The sequence below is a fragment of the Chelon labrosus genome, assembly GCF_963514085.1.
Source record: "Chelon labrosus genome assembly, chromosome: 3".
Classification (NCBI taxonomy): domain Eukaryota; kingdom Metazoa; phylum Chordata; class Actinopteri; order Mugiliformes; family Mugilidae; genus Chelon; species Chelon labrosus.
The window spans coordinates 1,602,845-1,618,303 of record NC_140339.1 but is presented as its reverse complement, the minus strand read 5'-3'; the positions used below and the strand labels follow the sequence as shown (position 1 = coordinate 1,618,303).

General features: G+C 45.7%; 1 protein-coding gene across 1 annotated transcript in view; it reads left to right on the top strand.

Annotated features, from left to right (window-relative positions):
* Positions 1-15,459, top strand: part of shank2a (SH3 and multiple ankyrin repeat domains 2a) — a 141,750-nt gene that overhangs the window by 42,589 nt on the left and 83,702 nt on the right. The window contains 1 exon segment of the mRNA XM_084541366.1: positions 1,588-1,654. Coding sequence (XP_084397492.1) covers positions 1,588-1,654 — 67 coding nt within the window.

The following is a 15,459-nucleotide window of genomic DNA, read 5'->3' as shown; positions in this document are numbered from 1 at the left end:
CTAAATCACTAGTGAGAAGTTGGGTGTCTTCCTCCTTCTCTTTCTTCCTCCTCCTCCTCCTCCACTTCTTCCTCTTCTTCTTCCTTCCTTCTCGTTTTCTTCCTCCTCTTCCCTCTTTTCTTCTTCTTCTTCTTTCTTTCTCCTTCTCATCTTCCTCCTCCTCCTCCTTGCCCACCTCCTCTTTTTTGTCTTCCTCCTTCCTTCCTTCTTCTTCTCCTCTTCTTTTACAATCCTTGGGCCAGATTGGACCCTCTGGCAGCGGGCCGGTTTTAGCCCGCAGGACACATGTTTGACACAAGTTGGGTGTCTTCCTCCTTCTCCTTCTTCCATCTTCCTTCCCCATCTTCTTCTTTCTTCTTTCTCATTTTCATCTTCCTCCTTCTCCTCCTTGCCCATCTCCTTCTCCTCATCCTCTTTTCTCTCTTCCTCCTTCTTCTCCTCTTCCTTTGCAAATTCATTGGACCCAGATTGGACCCTCTGGGGGTCTGGGGTTTTGGCCCACAGGTCGCATGTTTAACACCCCTGAAGTAGCTTCTTCAGTGATTTAATTGGATTAGGGAAACAAACACTGAAGTGCCCACTGACTAACACTGGGGTTGCCAAAATAATAAGAACACATGTCCATTCAGTAGGCTCCAAAATTAAAACACAGTTAAATCAACAGATTCCTTCATGAACAGAGACTTAGTGCAGGAAATGCATTCACTAGTGTTCCTAATGAACTGGCAGGCGAGTATAATGTGTTTAAATAATGACTGAAGCTCTGACAGAAGCAGGAGGTGACAATGTTCATTAACTTCACTGCTTCAACGTGACCTCAGCTGGACCAGAGCTAGTTTTTATCTTCTTTTCTGGCTTTAAAAGTCAAAATGTGTGACCACGTGATGGTTAGTGGTTATGAGTTCAGAGTTGTGTGCAGTTCAAACTGAGGCTGTTTTTCCATCTCAGATTGTGTTTGAAGGATTTTAGAGATCTAAAGAAAGAACACTTGGCCTGGTTCTGTTGACACTACAGAACTACAAAAGAAGTTTAGTCTGGTTTTCAGGTTAAAATCAGGATATCCAGATTCACCAGGGAAAGATAACTGGGAATATATTCCTCTCAGGGCTTGTATTTGCTTATTAAAGCAGCTTCTCTCAGTTTCAGCGTTCTTGTTTTTTAATTACTAGGAGCACACCACGACCACCGGTCTACCCAGCTGCTGTAGGAACGTGAACATGTGACTTTGCATGTGCCGTGTGTGTGTTTGTTAGCGCAGCATGCTACTGTGTCATGTGTGAATCTTGGCGTGTACACGTGTGTGTGTGTGTGTGTGTGTGTGTGTGTGTGTGTTTGTTTGTGTGTGTGTGTGTGATACAAGCTTCATGGCTGGAGATGATTAAAGCCACGGACGCTGGAGGAGCCTCCGACTGATCCTGCAAATTAGGAAATGGGACTTTTTTCTTTTCTGCTTTCACTTTGCCACATTGTGTGGTGTGTCAGCTGTATTTGTGTTTAATAGTGTTTAAATGGATGCTGGTGTGTGTATTTTTTATTTCTTGTCTTTTCTCATGGGTCCTGCTCTCTCCTCTTTGTCTCTCTCTCCAGGTCGCTATAATCGCTGGGAACTTTGAGCTCGCTGAGCTCATCAAGAACCACAAAGAGTCAGATATAGGTGAGTAGCCGAGCACAAGCCTTTCCTCCTCCCTCACCTAACCCCCCCCCCCCCCCCCCCCCCCCCCCCCAAGCGCCGACAGCATTCCTGAATCTCACTCGGGATACATTTCAAATCCCTCCGTGGTTTGATCCCGCTGGTATAATCTCCTCTGTGGGATTACGAGCTGCCACTGCCAAGAGGATGAAAGTTTATGTTTACACCAGGACGATCCCCGGGGGGGCCATAAGGGAGGGAGAGATGACCGGCGCTGCTCTGGTCAGGGGGGAGCTCTTTGTCCGGTGGGAGCTGATTGGTCAGATTCCAGAGGTGTTGAATAGTTGAACAGTATTTATGGTGTGGGGTTCATTCATCATGATGCGTGTTCTGTTTGTTTCCAACTCGATTAAGAGTTTAGAGAACGTGTCAGGAATTATGCTGATCTGGTATTAGTGGATTTAGACACAGAGCACAGAGGTGTTACTCAAGTAAAGTCACATGAACAAATTATTATCATTTAAATGTACTAAAGGTAGAAAAAATGAAAGTATTTGGCCTCGTGATGGATTACATGAATAGTTTTTAGCTGATTCAGCTCTTACATAATGCCCAGTGGTTCTCAAACTAGGCCTTGGGGCCTTCCAGTTAAAATCTGAGAAGTTAAATGAGGTAGAAACAAAGGAAAGTTTAAGCTACCAAACGTACACATGTTCCCCTTTGCTCCGTGCATTTCGTGGTACTTCAAGTTTGCTTATAAAACCAAAAAGAAAACTTTATTTTTAAATCCAAAAATGAAAAATGATTCTGTAGTCTAAAATGAAAAAGATGATGTTAGCCTTCATGTTGATTCTCCTGAGGTGATCTCTTGTCCTTGACTGAAGCAGGAAGTAGTCTCCGTGGTCTCTCTGGTCCAGGAAGTATTCTCCACTGTGACCACTGGTCCAGGAAGTAGTCTCCATGGTGACCACTGGTCCAGGTCTCTCTGGTCCAGGAAGTAGTTTCCATGGTGAAATTCACATGACCAGATACCTTGTGTCAGAAAGTCTAAAAATACATCTGAATGTTGTTAGAGTTACCCAGTTTGAACGCTTCACTCTGGACTAATTTTACAGATTTACGTTGTTGTATGTGTTTCGTACAAAGACCTGCGTAGGATGACCAAGTGCACCAGCGTTGTGTTGTAAAGACGGTTAGAACATGTGCTCAGAATGGACCAGGATCAAATACCAAAGGTCGCCTTGAGATGGGCAACCAGCTGCTAGAAACAGGTTCAGACCCAAATATAGTCCCTCCTCCAGCCGGTATCCTTCCACATACATGGGCTGTATATACTGTATGAGGTGAAGCATTATTTCACTGTATGTGTGTGTTAGAGAGAAGGAGGTGAGAAGATGAGAAAGATTCTTCACAAACATAAAAAAAATGGAGAAAATAAGAAAGAAATTCTTTGAACAAATGTCCCCATCCTGCTATTTTTTTTTAACTTGGTTGCTTAGTTGCCGGTTGTTAAGTTGTGGAGCGGCAGACTGGAGATGGCAATGGAGTTAACACCTGATAAAGTGACATATTCGGTCGCGGAGCCAGAAAAGACAAAACGTGAATCACTTTACATCCAGTTCTCTGTTCTCTGCTGCGTCAACGGTTTAACCTGGAAAAGAATAAAACGTGTCCCGTCCCCTGAAATGAACACTAAGCATCACTCAGATTCTGGCGGCGGCGGTGGGGTGGGGTGGGGCTTTAGTTTGTGGACGGCAGCTCAGGGATTACTTCAGAGAAAATGAGAAAAGATGAACAAACGAATAAATACACAACAGAGGACAGAGGAGGATGAGGGAGAAATGAATGAAGAGAGAGAAATCTAATCTAATCTGAAGATGTAATCCTGCGATCGTTGACCTCTTCTCATGGGCGCCACCCACCAGCCAGCAGCCTGACTCCATGGCGACCTGGTGAAGAGCTAACACGGCAGCAGCAGTGGCGGTGGTGGTGGTGGCGGCGGTGCAGGATTACCCCAAAAAAACCTCAGCACTGTCGACATCTGCTGCTCCTCCAACACAACCACCTCCCTCCTCCCTACGCTCACACATCCTCTGTGCCAACTGCACGCCGCGGGCGCTAGCCGGGATTAGCCAAAGTTGCTCTGGTAGTCAGGCGGTCATCGCGCCCCCGTGTTTGTTTCCGTTTGCTCTGACCCCTGTGAGCCGCCTCATCAACGGATTTTGGAATGGGACGTCTCTACTGCCGGATTCTCGATTGGCCGCCATGGGTTCAGCCTGCTGCAGAGGTGGGTGCCCCTCCACCCCGTCCCGCACCTTAACCTGTAGCCTGCTCCCATCAGCTCTTTACCAGAGGTCCTGAACGCATCACGGCCTTAAACACACCCAGAAGAGCCCGGCCTGAGACAGCTCGCATTGACACACAAATGTGCATTTATTGTTACTTATTTCTATTCTTCTTTAGACCCCAAGCTCTTTATTCAGTGAGAGAACGTAGAGATGATCCTCAACTATCCCACCCCCTCCTGCTTCTTTACCTGTTCTCCAGTCGGCTCTTTACCCAACTTCCTGAATGCATCATGGCCACACCTTAAACACACACACAAGAGCCAGAGACAGCTTGTGTTGTGTTAACACCATAGACTGTATAAAGATGGACGGCGGAACAGCTCCTCTAAAGTGAGGCCAATGCAAGTAGAGCTCCCCCTGGTGGCTGGCTGCAGTATAGGTCATAAGGTCCACCCCCTCCATGTTAGTGGGCGGGACTTGAGCCAAACTAAAACACTTAAATAGAGTGTTCAAGATTGTTTTCTGTCATTTCAGGTAGTTAATATAATGCTGATGAATGTTTTGGATGAGTTTAGTTTTAGTTAGTTATTTGACGCTATAGAAACAGGATGTGACATAATGGTGACTACCAGTTACCATGCCAACCGCTCCGTAAAGTCGTCCTGTGGCACCGTGAGAGTTGTAAGAAAAACTTTTAAATACAAGTTCAGTGTATAATCCAACATCTCCTTGTAACAGGTGGAGGTAGAGCAGAGCGTAGTATTAATTAAACTAAAACATGAGTGAGTCTGGAGGAAGTGTGGGTGGGGCATCTGTGCCGCGGCTCCACGTGGCTCCACCCTCAGACCGTACTGATCAGACTCTGGCGCCGCCCGTATCCCCGGGAAAATAGCGTCAGTTTGACCAATGAGAGGAAGTGGAGACGTTTAGTCCATATTTATATACAGACTATGCTTAACAAACAAAGGTGCGTTTACATTTTGACATTTCTCTGATTATAAATCTTTATTCTTCTTCTTCAGACTTCAAACTGAAAGAACAGTGAAACCATCTGACAGGTTTAAAGTAGAAAGTGACCTCAACTAGACACTGTTTGTTTGCAAGAGGAGGTTTTTGGTGCAAGTGTGAAGCAGTTTAAAATGCAGAATGCATGGATTCAACCTTCTGCAGAGGTCTGCGCCCCTCCACCCCATCCTTACCCTTCAACCTGTACTCCCCTCAGCTCTTTACCCGAGGTAGCAGCTTCTCTGTGTGTGTTTAAGGCGTAGCGGTGATGAGTTCAGCATCACCGCTACGCCTTAAACACACACAGAGAAGCTGCTTTTTGCCTGTGACAGAGTTTGTTTGTAGAGAGAAGTTCTCGGTGCAGTAAGAACAATATTTCAGTCTGAAATGTAGAGAGGGGTGAAGAAGGGTTCAGCCTGCTGGAGAGGTGGGTGCCCTCTCCATCCCCTCCGTCCCCTCCTGCCTCTTACCAGAGTTCCTGAACTCATCACCACCACACCTTGAGCTCACACAGAAGAGCCCGGCTGCTGCTTATTTTCCTGAGACAGCTCGTTGAGCCTCTTTCTGGTTAAATGCAGCTTCAGTTCATTTGAATGTTGATCACCACAAACGACTTATGCTGTGTTTGTCTAAACACCATAATCCCCGCGGCTTTCACAGTTTCTTACTCTTTAGCAGATGATGTAAGAGTTCGGCCACACAGATCTGCCTTCTCTTTACGTCATTGTGTTTTATTTTATGTATATATTCTGCTCATTGTGTCTGACCGAGGCCTCACATCCTGACGCGTGTCAGATTCACTCAGATGTTGTTTTCTGTCTGAAATATGAAGCACAAACGGTGAAATCATCGAAGCCTCCTGCAGTTTAACTAGTTTAAAAATCATCTTCAACATCTGGTGCTTTCTCATCTCAACCACCAGATACACTTTCATTTCATGGACAGTCACCATCTGTCTCTTCTTCAGCCTCTCACAGCTGAGCTCCAGCGTTAACTCTTCCTCTGCTGATTGATGAAGACCTCCAGCTTCACCCTGAGCTTAGCTAATAGTCATCTTTAATTCTATGGCCCTTTCCATATGGACATTATAGCAAATGCATTACAAATAATATAGATGTGTTGTAGAGATTTAAAAGAGATCACTGACCTGATTCCCTCGTATCAATAAATCAGAACAAAGCAGTTTTCTTCCTGGATGCTTCTCATGTGCCAACTTGGAAACAGATTCTTTCCCTGATGTCCTTCAATGTGGTGAAGACGGTTTGTCCTCCTGCTGTCCTCTCTGTGCTCAGATTCTTTTGGATTAAATGAAGTCAGTCAGCCAGTTCTCATATTTTACAGCAGCTCTGAGTTCAGTCCAGATTTAAGATGATCTGGTTGATTGATGCACTGGATGCATCTTCAGTTATGCAGCTTGGTGTTTTCTTGAGTCTTGCAACAACCCTCACCTGGGTGACCCAGCCAGGGTTGATCAGCCCTGGTCCTGCACCCCTGCAGCATTTAACCATCACCTGGAGGCTTTCACAGCTTCCTCTGTTGCAGTGACCCTCTCATGTCCATGGTGATGTAAACTCTGTGGAGAGGGAGTGACCTATGGAGACTCTGCAGCCTACCTGCCCTCGTCTAGAAGGCCCTGGTTCTGAGCCTCCTCCGTTTGGTCTTCCCAGAGATCTGCTTCTTATGAGGCAGTGATGTCTGTCACTCTCATCTGGTTATGACTCCACCAGTGACTATTATCCCTCCTGGCTCTCAGGCAGCAGCTCAGCATTTCTCAGAGTATCCCCATCTTGGCGTAGACAAGACAACAGGGTGTGTGAGTTTTGTCTGTATCTAGTTATTGAACTTACAGGAACATTGAATGGTTTCTAATATCAGCTTCTGAAGGGCTAAAGGTCTGTACAGTAGTTGAGTATTTCCCCGTTGCCTCTAATGTGCAGCAGAAGCAAACTTGCTCTCATCTCAGTTTTTCACACATTTAGGCGATAAATATACAGATAGAAATGTTTCATGAAGATCTAAACTTCCTTTTGCCGGAGTAGAAGTTGTTGCCAGACAGTCACAGATGTTGACGACCGATCCGTTGACCGCCTGCTGTGTTTCTGCAGACGCCTTCCAGCAGAAGTTGTAGAAAATAATCTGCTTTTCACATCTGACCAGACGGTACGGAAGAACATACGATCCCAGAGACGATCACAGCGACAGCAGCTGAGAAACTCAGGTTAAATGCATGACAGGGACAGGGACAGGGACAGGGACCAGGACTGAGCGCCACCACTGCACCTTTATTATTACCCTCATTTGGTGCCGTGACATTAATCAATCAGTCGCTCATTTCCTGACTTTATTCTGACCCAGAGAGGTGACTAGTCCAACTTCAGTTTGGAGTGTTTGACTGCGGTGCAGCGTCTCACCGCCGGGGCTCGTTTCCAGATGGACTCCTGGTGCAGAGACAAAGCTGTGCAGTAGGACACAGTGTGATCGCTGCAGGAGAAGAAAAGGCTTCTCAGAGGGCAGCGACAGCCATTTACGTATGTAGCCCGACATCCTGCACGCGGTTAACACGCATCTGTGTGTGTGTGTGTGTGTGTGTGTGTGTGTGTGTGTGTGTGTGTGTGTGTGTGTGTGTGTGTGTGTGTGTGTGTGTGGGTGTGTGTGTGTGTGTGTGTGTGTGTGTGTGTGTGTGGGTGGGTGGGTGGGTGGGTGTGTGTGGGTGGGGGTGTGTGTGTGTGTGTGTGGGTGGGTGGGTGTGTGGGTGGGTGGGTGGGTGGGTGTGTGTGTGTGTGTGTGTGTGTGTGTGTGGGTGTGTGTGTGTGTGTGTGTGTGTGTGTGGGTGTGTGTGTGTGTGTGGGTGTGGGTGTGTGACCCATATTCTGTAGTTAATAGCTCCACGTTCAGAGGGCTGTACGTTGAAACCGTCCAGAATAGCTCACCACGCTGCTGCCAGTCAGCAGGTTGTTCTAGCACAGGTCAAACGTGGCGGGTCCACGTCCATGAAGACAATCACAGCGATTACTGTCATTAGTTTTATAATTACTATTATCTAACTGACAGTAGTGACGCTGGTAGAGGTATTTATGGGAACTTCATTATCTAAACTTTCTTTATTGTTTCTGACGGTCGTGTACGCCGTCCTCCGATGAGTTTACGTCCCCAGGTCACTGTTTGGATGAGGAAAGGTCTCTGTCCCCACATTAAGGTCAACCCCTTCCATAAGTTGTAATCTTCTCAGTGAATGGTGATGACTTTTCTGGGAAGTGTCTGATGATTTCTGTTGAATCCTCGGTGACGTCAAAGTGACTGTAAAATGTCTGCGCAGCCGAAATGATTGTGTTTCAATCTCAATAAAAAAAACACAAGTTAAGACGCCATCTGTGACGCTCAGAGCAGACTTTTATTTGGCTTCAGATTCTCTCCACACCTCAGATCTGAATAAACTCATCTGTGCAAAATGGGCAAGTTGACCTGATATGATTTCTGTAGCCCATCGTAGCCCACAAATGTTCTGTGGTGTAGAGCTGGTCTGGAGTCAGTAACAGTGAACCTTTAAAGACTGTTGTAATGCCTCGATACCAGTGTGACCAGAGTGAGCATGTGTGTTTAATCAGAAGTAATGTTTAGCGACCTGTGACGTACTCTTGTTAATCTGTGAAAGGGTAAAGCAACCAGGCTTGGTAAGGTTGAATACTTTTGTAGAGATTAACAGCACAGTGGTGCAAGAAAGTCCTGGTTCCTTTCTCTGCAGAGTTTGCATGTTCTCCCTGTGTCTGTGTGGGTTCTCTCTGGTGCCCTCGTTCTCACCCAGTGACAACTAGAACAGGCTGCAGCCCCCACCCTCCAAAGGACAAGTGAATAAATGAATAAAACAAGAAGCTTCATGGAAACCTCAACACTGGTGTCGCCGTGACAAGTCTCTCCGTTGGGAAGTGATTCTGCTCCGGCAAAGATCTGCATGGGCCAGTTTATGTGGCGATGGACAGAAGAGGAACAGTCATTCTGATAAGAACTGGGTCTGGCTATGTCAGGCTGTTACTACTGTCATGTTTTGGCATCACTCTGACACCTATGGCCAATTTAGAATCACCAATGAACCTAACCAGCATGTCTTTGGACGGTGGGAGGAAGCTGGAGAACCTGGAGAGAACCCACGCAGACACAGAGAGAACATGCAAACTACACACAGAAAGGAACCAGAACCCAGAACCTTCTGACTGTGAGGCATCAGTGCTGACCACCACACCACTGTATAATAATAATAATAATAATAATAATAATAATGCTCTTTTCTCATATTTTAGACTAATACAGGTGTCAAAGCATCATAAAGTTCCAGTAGCTCAGAGACACATCTGTTTAGTTTCATTTGACATTTGCTCCATAAAACATGGACTCACACAGCGACCATGAAGTCATCCATACATGAACGGATCAACCGGCCAACACACCACAATAAACAAAACACGTGTCCGTACAATACATTCTCCATTAATTCACATTTTCATTTTTAATTTCCGTCTTAACGAACGAAGCTCCCGGCCCGAGTCTCCAGCAGAGCCGAGCACAAAGCAACAATCACAGAAACAAAAGCAACATTAAAAACAACTAATGCAGCTATACAGTGAGAGCTGATGCCAGAAATGCGTTTTTGCTTATCTGGCCTCTCTAGACTCTAGACGCGCTAAAACCAGACAAAACCTGCACATGCACGCTGCAGCCGAGGACGTCTGCACAAGATATCTGTTGTGTTCCTCCTCTCCATGCAGCGGTAAGCCTGTGTAAGGATGATTGACAGATGGGCGTATTAGACCGCCCGCTGCCAGAGTGTGATAATCCCACAGAGCCAACCGAACACACACACACACACACACACACACACACACACACACACACACACACACACACACACACACAAACTAAACAAAAAGAAAAAACCCTCGACCACTTTCACACTCGTCTATTCCTGGTTTGCTGTGTTATTCTTAAAGCTGGACTCCAAAATGACTTTTAAAATCCTTCCAGAAATAAATAAAAATAGAATCCAGAGCTGGCTGACACACAGCAGGGGGGCGAGGTGGTGGTGGTGGTGGGGGGGGGGGGGGGGTCTCTGCTGCAGGAGAACAGTCAGCACCCGTCAACTGCTGGAGAGTCACACAGGGCAGAAGGTTCAACGTTTCAGCTTTAAGGTTTATTTTTCTACCCAAGCACAGTGAAGCAGTGGTTAAAAAGATTGTTAGCAATAAATCAAACATTCAGAGAGGAAGAATATTTCCTTGAAACGATCCACAGTGAAGTCTTCCCACACTGCTCAGGATCAGATGAATCACACGTTCACATGTAAGTGTGTAAATGAAGTGAATGCATCCTTAAAAGTCAGCTGTTATAGAAAACGACAGGAGTTTGTTTTCATGGTGCTTCTTCTGTCTGTGGAGACAAACGACACTGAGGCGTCTGCAGAAACAAGCAGAGACGGTTTTAGCTCAGTACCAAAAACTGTTTGTTTCATATCTAAATCAAAGAACAGAACTCATGTGGATGGTTGTACAGTGAACACAATGCACCATTAACTCATGTAGTGTTTGAGAAAGCAGCAGTAACGCTGTGGAAAGCAAGCAGAATATGAAGAGAGGTTGTAGTAAATCATTTAACCAGGGCTGGGCTGTCATACGTCCTGTAGTGGTGTCATTCACGGTCTATGACCTAAAGAGGGAGCTGTCTGGAGAGCTGATATACACCGATCAGCCACAACATCAGAGAATGGACATGGTCCTTCTGAGGGTGTCCTGTGGTGTCTGATCAACAGAATGTTGTTAGAGGGGGCGTCTTTGAGGGGAGGGGCCTCTGTGGATCATCCCACAGATACTTGATCAGTTTGGGATCTAGTGAATTTGGAGGCCAGGTCAACACCTTGTGCTGTTCTTCATGTTTTTTTTTTAGTTGTTCCTAAAGTGTTTTTGTGTGTGTGTCTGTGTCAGGCTGCATCCTGCTGGGGATGGCTGCTGCCATCAAGGAGTGTCATTGCTATGGGGTGGGGGGGCCTGGTCTGGTCTAGGTGGGTGCTACATGTCTAAGTAACATCCACACCAATGAATGCCAGGTCCAGAAGTTTCCCAGCAGAACATTGAACTGTCACAAGATGGTTTAAATGTTATTTACTTCTCCTGTCAGTGGTCATAATGTTGTGGCTGATCGGTGTATGGCTGAGACGTCCCCTCCATCTCCTCATCTCTTACTGGGACTCATTTGAATTGCTTCAGGCCCTCTTTGGTTTTGAAAGGAGACACTGTAGCTGGGACTGTCCCGACACGTCTTACTGTTCTTGTCTTAATTCAGTCCTAGAGGCCAAACTGAGAATACTAACACAGTTGGGCCCCATTGTGCTTGTGGAGCCATTTTTCTGACCTCTGTGACTTTTTGAGGCTTAGAACTTGAACTTTTGTGATGCATGTCTGCTCCACGTGGGGTAAACATCAGGTGAGGAACAGAAACATGGAGGTAGAAAAACAAGATGAACCAAGATGGAATCAATGTGGACAGAGACGATGGAGACGTGGAGACATCTTGGTCGTCTCCTCCACGTGACAGCAGTCGCTCTTCCACTACAACAAAGTGGTTTTAGATGTAATTATATATAAATAAATGAGGACTTAGTGTTAATTTATGCATCGTTTTGTTCCATGCTATATTTGGCTGGTTGTGCAGACGGTGTCCACAGGAAGGACGAGAAACTGACGCTGGCAATATCAACATCCTGTCAGCGTGGGGGGGGGGACTTTATCAACACTTAACGCTCATTTATTTATTTCTACATCCACGTGATGCTTTTTCATTTCAGCTCACGTATAGAGAGTGTTTATGAAAGTGCATTGTCCTGATGAAAGGTGCATTATTCAGAGAGGGGAGCGTTCCTTCAGCTCCTCGTTCCACTGACTACTGGTGTAATTAGATTCAACTCTGTGATGTGGAGCGTCATGAACTGATCAACATGGTTCAGAGGCAGCAGGTACCTGTTAGCTGGTGTCAGATCCTTCAGACGGGGTCTGGATGTACAGAAAGAACATTATGACAACTCACAAACAGCATGTGTGAAGGACAGAATCCAGCTAACACCACACGGCCAGAAGTATGTGGACACCCAAGCAGAGAGTTTTCCTTTTAAACGTCAGCTCTAGACTGTTTTTATTTCCCTGTATCTCTGTGCTAAGATAAGCTAAGCTAACAGCATCCAGGCCGTAGGCTCATATTCAAAGATTCAAAGAGTTTATTGTCACATGCACAGTGTAGAAACATGTTTCCCTCTACAATGAAATTCATCTTTTTTTCCGTCCACCCAAATGCCTAAGTATAAAAAATTTTAGAAACAGAATATAAAAACATGCTTTCAATACAAAATATAAAATAACTAGTGTAAATATCAATGTGCAAATGAGAAACATGTAAACAGAAACTGAAAAAGTGAGCAGTACATTGTATGACATGAGTAGTCCGTGATCCTAGACTCCTGTCAGGTGTTCAGGAGTCTGATGGCAGTGGGGGAAAAGGACTCCTTCAGTCTTGAGGTCCTACATCTCACACTCCTGTACCTCCAGCCTGAGGGCAGGAGTGTAAACAGTCAGTGTCTGGTGTGGGTGGGGTCCTTAGTGATGGACTCTATGCTGGTAGATGCTCTGCAGAGAGGACAGTGTAGTCCTGGTGATCCTCTCATCAGTCTTCATCACTCTCGTAGCACACGGTGATGCAGCTGGTCAAGATGCTGTGAACGATGCAGCTGTAGAAGTTGTCGATGATATCTGGAGACATGCTGAACTTCCTCAGCCTCCTCAGGAAGTACAGCTGCTGTAGAGGCTTCTTGACCAGCTGTGTGATGTTCAGTGTCCAGGTGAGGACAGGAGAGGACAGGTAGAGCTGGGTGTCGTCCGCATAGCAGTGAAAGTGACATTTTTATCATTGAAATAAGAAAAAAAATAAAAAGTCTGGGCAGACTGGCTGAACAGTGGGTGTGACGTTGTTGATTTTTTACGTGTCCACATACTTTTGACCATGAAGTGTATTTGTCTTGAGTTCAGTAAACAGTCAGCTGAGCCCACGGAGCGGCGTCTGTCTTTCAGCGTACGTCGGTCTTCGGTTCATTTCCCTCCACGGTTCTTGTTGGTGACATGGAAACAGTATGGAGCTACATGTGAGGGGGATCTGCTCCCATCGCTGCTTTACTGCATAGTTTATGACAACATATGGTTTGCATGTAGCCATCTGCTACGCCGCTCCTCCGTGGGGTCACTCGTATCTGAGCGGGACGCCGTGTCTTCCCAAACCAAACTGAGTGGAAACACGACGAGTACGGAAGTAAAGTGGCACACATGACATCATGCTAAGGGCAGGTGTGCACACTGTGTGTACGCGTGGCTTTAATGATGTATGGAGACCCCCCCACCCCCCCACCGCACCCCACCTCTGAGTTGCTAAGCAACACCGGGGATTTGTTTCTGGTAGAAGCTGCTCACCATCCGTCATTGGTTTAAAATCTGCTTCCAACAACTGGCTGACATTACGTCCAGGTTGCTCTGTAGTTCAGTCAACTGTAGATCAACTGGAGCCAAAGATTCAAATCTTCATCATCTTCAGTTTCATCATCCTCAGTCGTGGTTCCTCCTCCTCTCCTGTGACTGCGATCATTTCAAATACTATCTCAAATTAAAGCTTCCCTCATACTCCGCTCTAGTACGCATCAGAAATGTATCGTCACGTTGCGGTGTGAACGCGCTACGCCCACAGATTTACAAGATCTCAGAGATTAGAAATGAACGGGTGGACGCTAAATATAAATCTGATCAATCACCAGAGAACTTTACTGACTGGAGAGCTCCAAGACTGCTGGAAATAAGACAGAAGAGGAAGAAGAAAAAGAAGAAGAAGGAAGAAGAAGAAAGGACAAGAAAGAATGAAGAATGAAGAAGAAGCCAAAAGTCCAGCTGCCCTTTTTTCAGCTTAGTTTTCTTTTTATATATATTTTATCTGTAACTTCTCCTTTTTTCCTCTCTGCTGCTTCTTCTCTGGTCTGAGTCTCAGTTTTCCTTGTCACTGCTGCATGTTGCTGATTATTATTTATCTATGAGGTCTGTGAAGCCTCTCAGTCGTCAGGTCATGGTATATCCAAAAAGCATTTAAGAAACTCAACCTTCTAATCCTGCTCATAACGCCAGTATGCTGCAGCACAGATCTCCCCCTGTTAGCTTGTGAATCAGAAGAGTGTTTTACTGCCACTGAACCCAAATAGTTTCAGGTGCAGAGACATTTTATATTTGTTTTGAAGTCACAGAGAATTCAACAGGAATCATCAGATACATCCCAGAATAGTCTCCGTCCCCACATTAAGATCAACCATGTCTATAATCTCAGAGACCTGTCCTGATAGAAGACCATGACTCTGGGCCTTGACCATAAAGCTGAATGAGATGAGTCAGTGAGGATCTTCACATGTCTGCTGCTGCTGCTGCTGCTCTGTGACATATGCTGTGTTTTACTACAACAGAGAAGCAGCTGACGGCGTTTATAGATGGGCCGCTGTTGTTACTGTAGGAATCTAAATGAGGACACTGAAGAGAACAAACAGATGTGTTGCTCGTTGACTAATTTATTGTCACACCAGCCCTCAGTAGAAAGCTTTGAGAAGGAAAACCTGCGTAAAGCTCGTTCAGCTTCACTGCTCCTCATTCAGACACGTGGAACTCACAGCTCAGCTCCTCCACAACGTAATCCTCTCATTTGATGAATTAATGATGGAAGCAGCAGCTCCAACATCTCATGTTGTTCATTTGGGCTCAGTGACCCCTGCCTCCTCAACACAGCCTCAGCTCTGGCTCATGTTGGCTGAGTAGACATCACCAACTCTTTAGTTAAATGAGGTTGGTGTAAAAGTCATTGCCTCTACTTGACAGTTTGTCCAGTTTGAAGACATCCTGCATCACGTCTGTTTGACTCATAATCAGTGATTGATTTTATCAGATAAGATCAGACTTTATTGATCCTCAGAGGGAAAATATAGACGTTACAGCAACAAGAATAACATTTAAACCATCTTGTGACAGTTCAGTGTTCTGCTGGGAAACTTCTGGACCTGGCATTCATTGGTGTGGATGTTACTTAGACATGTAGCACCCACCTAGACCAGACCAGGCACCCCCACCCCATAGCAATGACACTCCTTGATGGCAGCAGCCATCCCCAGCAGGATGCAGCCTGACACAGACACACACACAAAAACACTTTAGGAACAACTAAAAAAAAAACATGAAGAACAGCACAAGGTGTTGACCTGGCCTCCAAATTCACTAGATCCCAAACTGATCAAGTATCTGTGGGATGATCCACAGAGGCCCCTCCCCTCAAAGACCCCCCCCCCACTAACAACAGGACACCCTCAGAAGGCCCATGTCCATTCTCTGATGAGTCACCACAAGGGAGACCTACACAATATTAGGATGTTAATGTTGTGGCTGATCAGTGAATGTATGTATATAAGACTGAAATGCTAAATTAGTACAT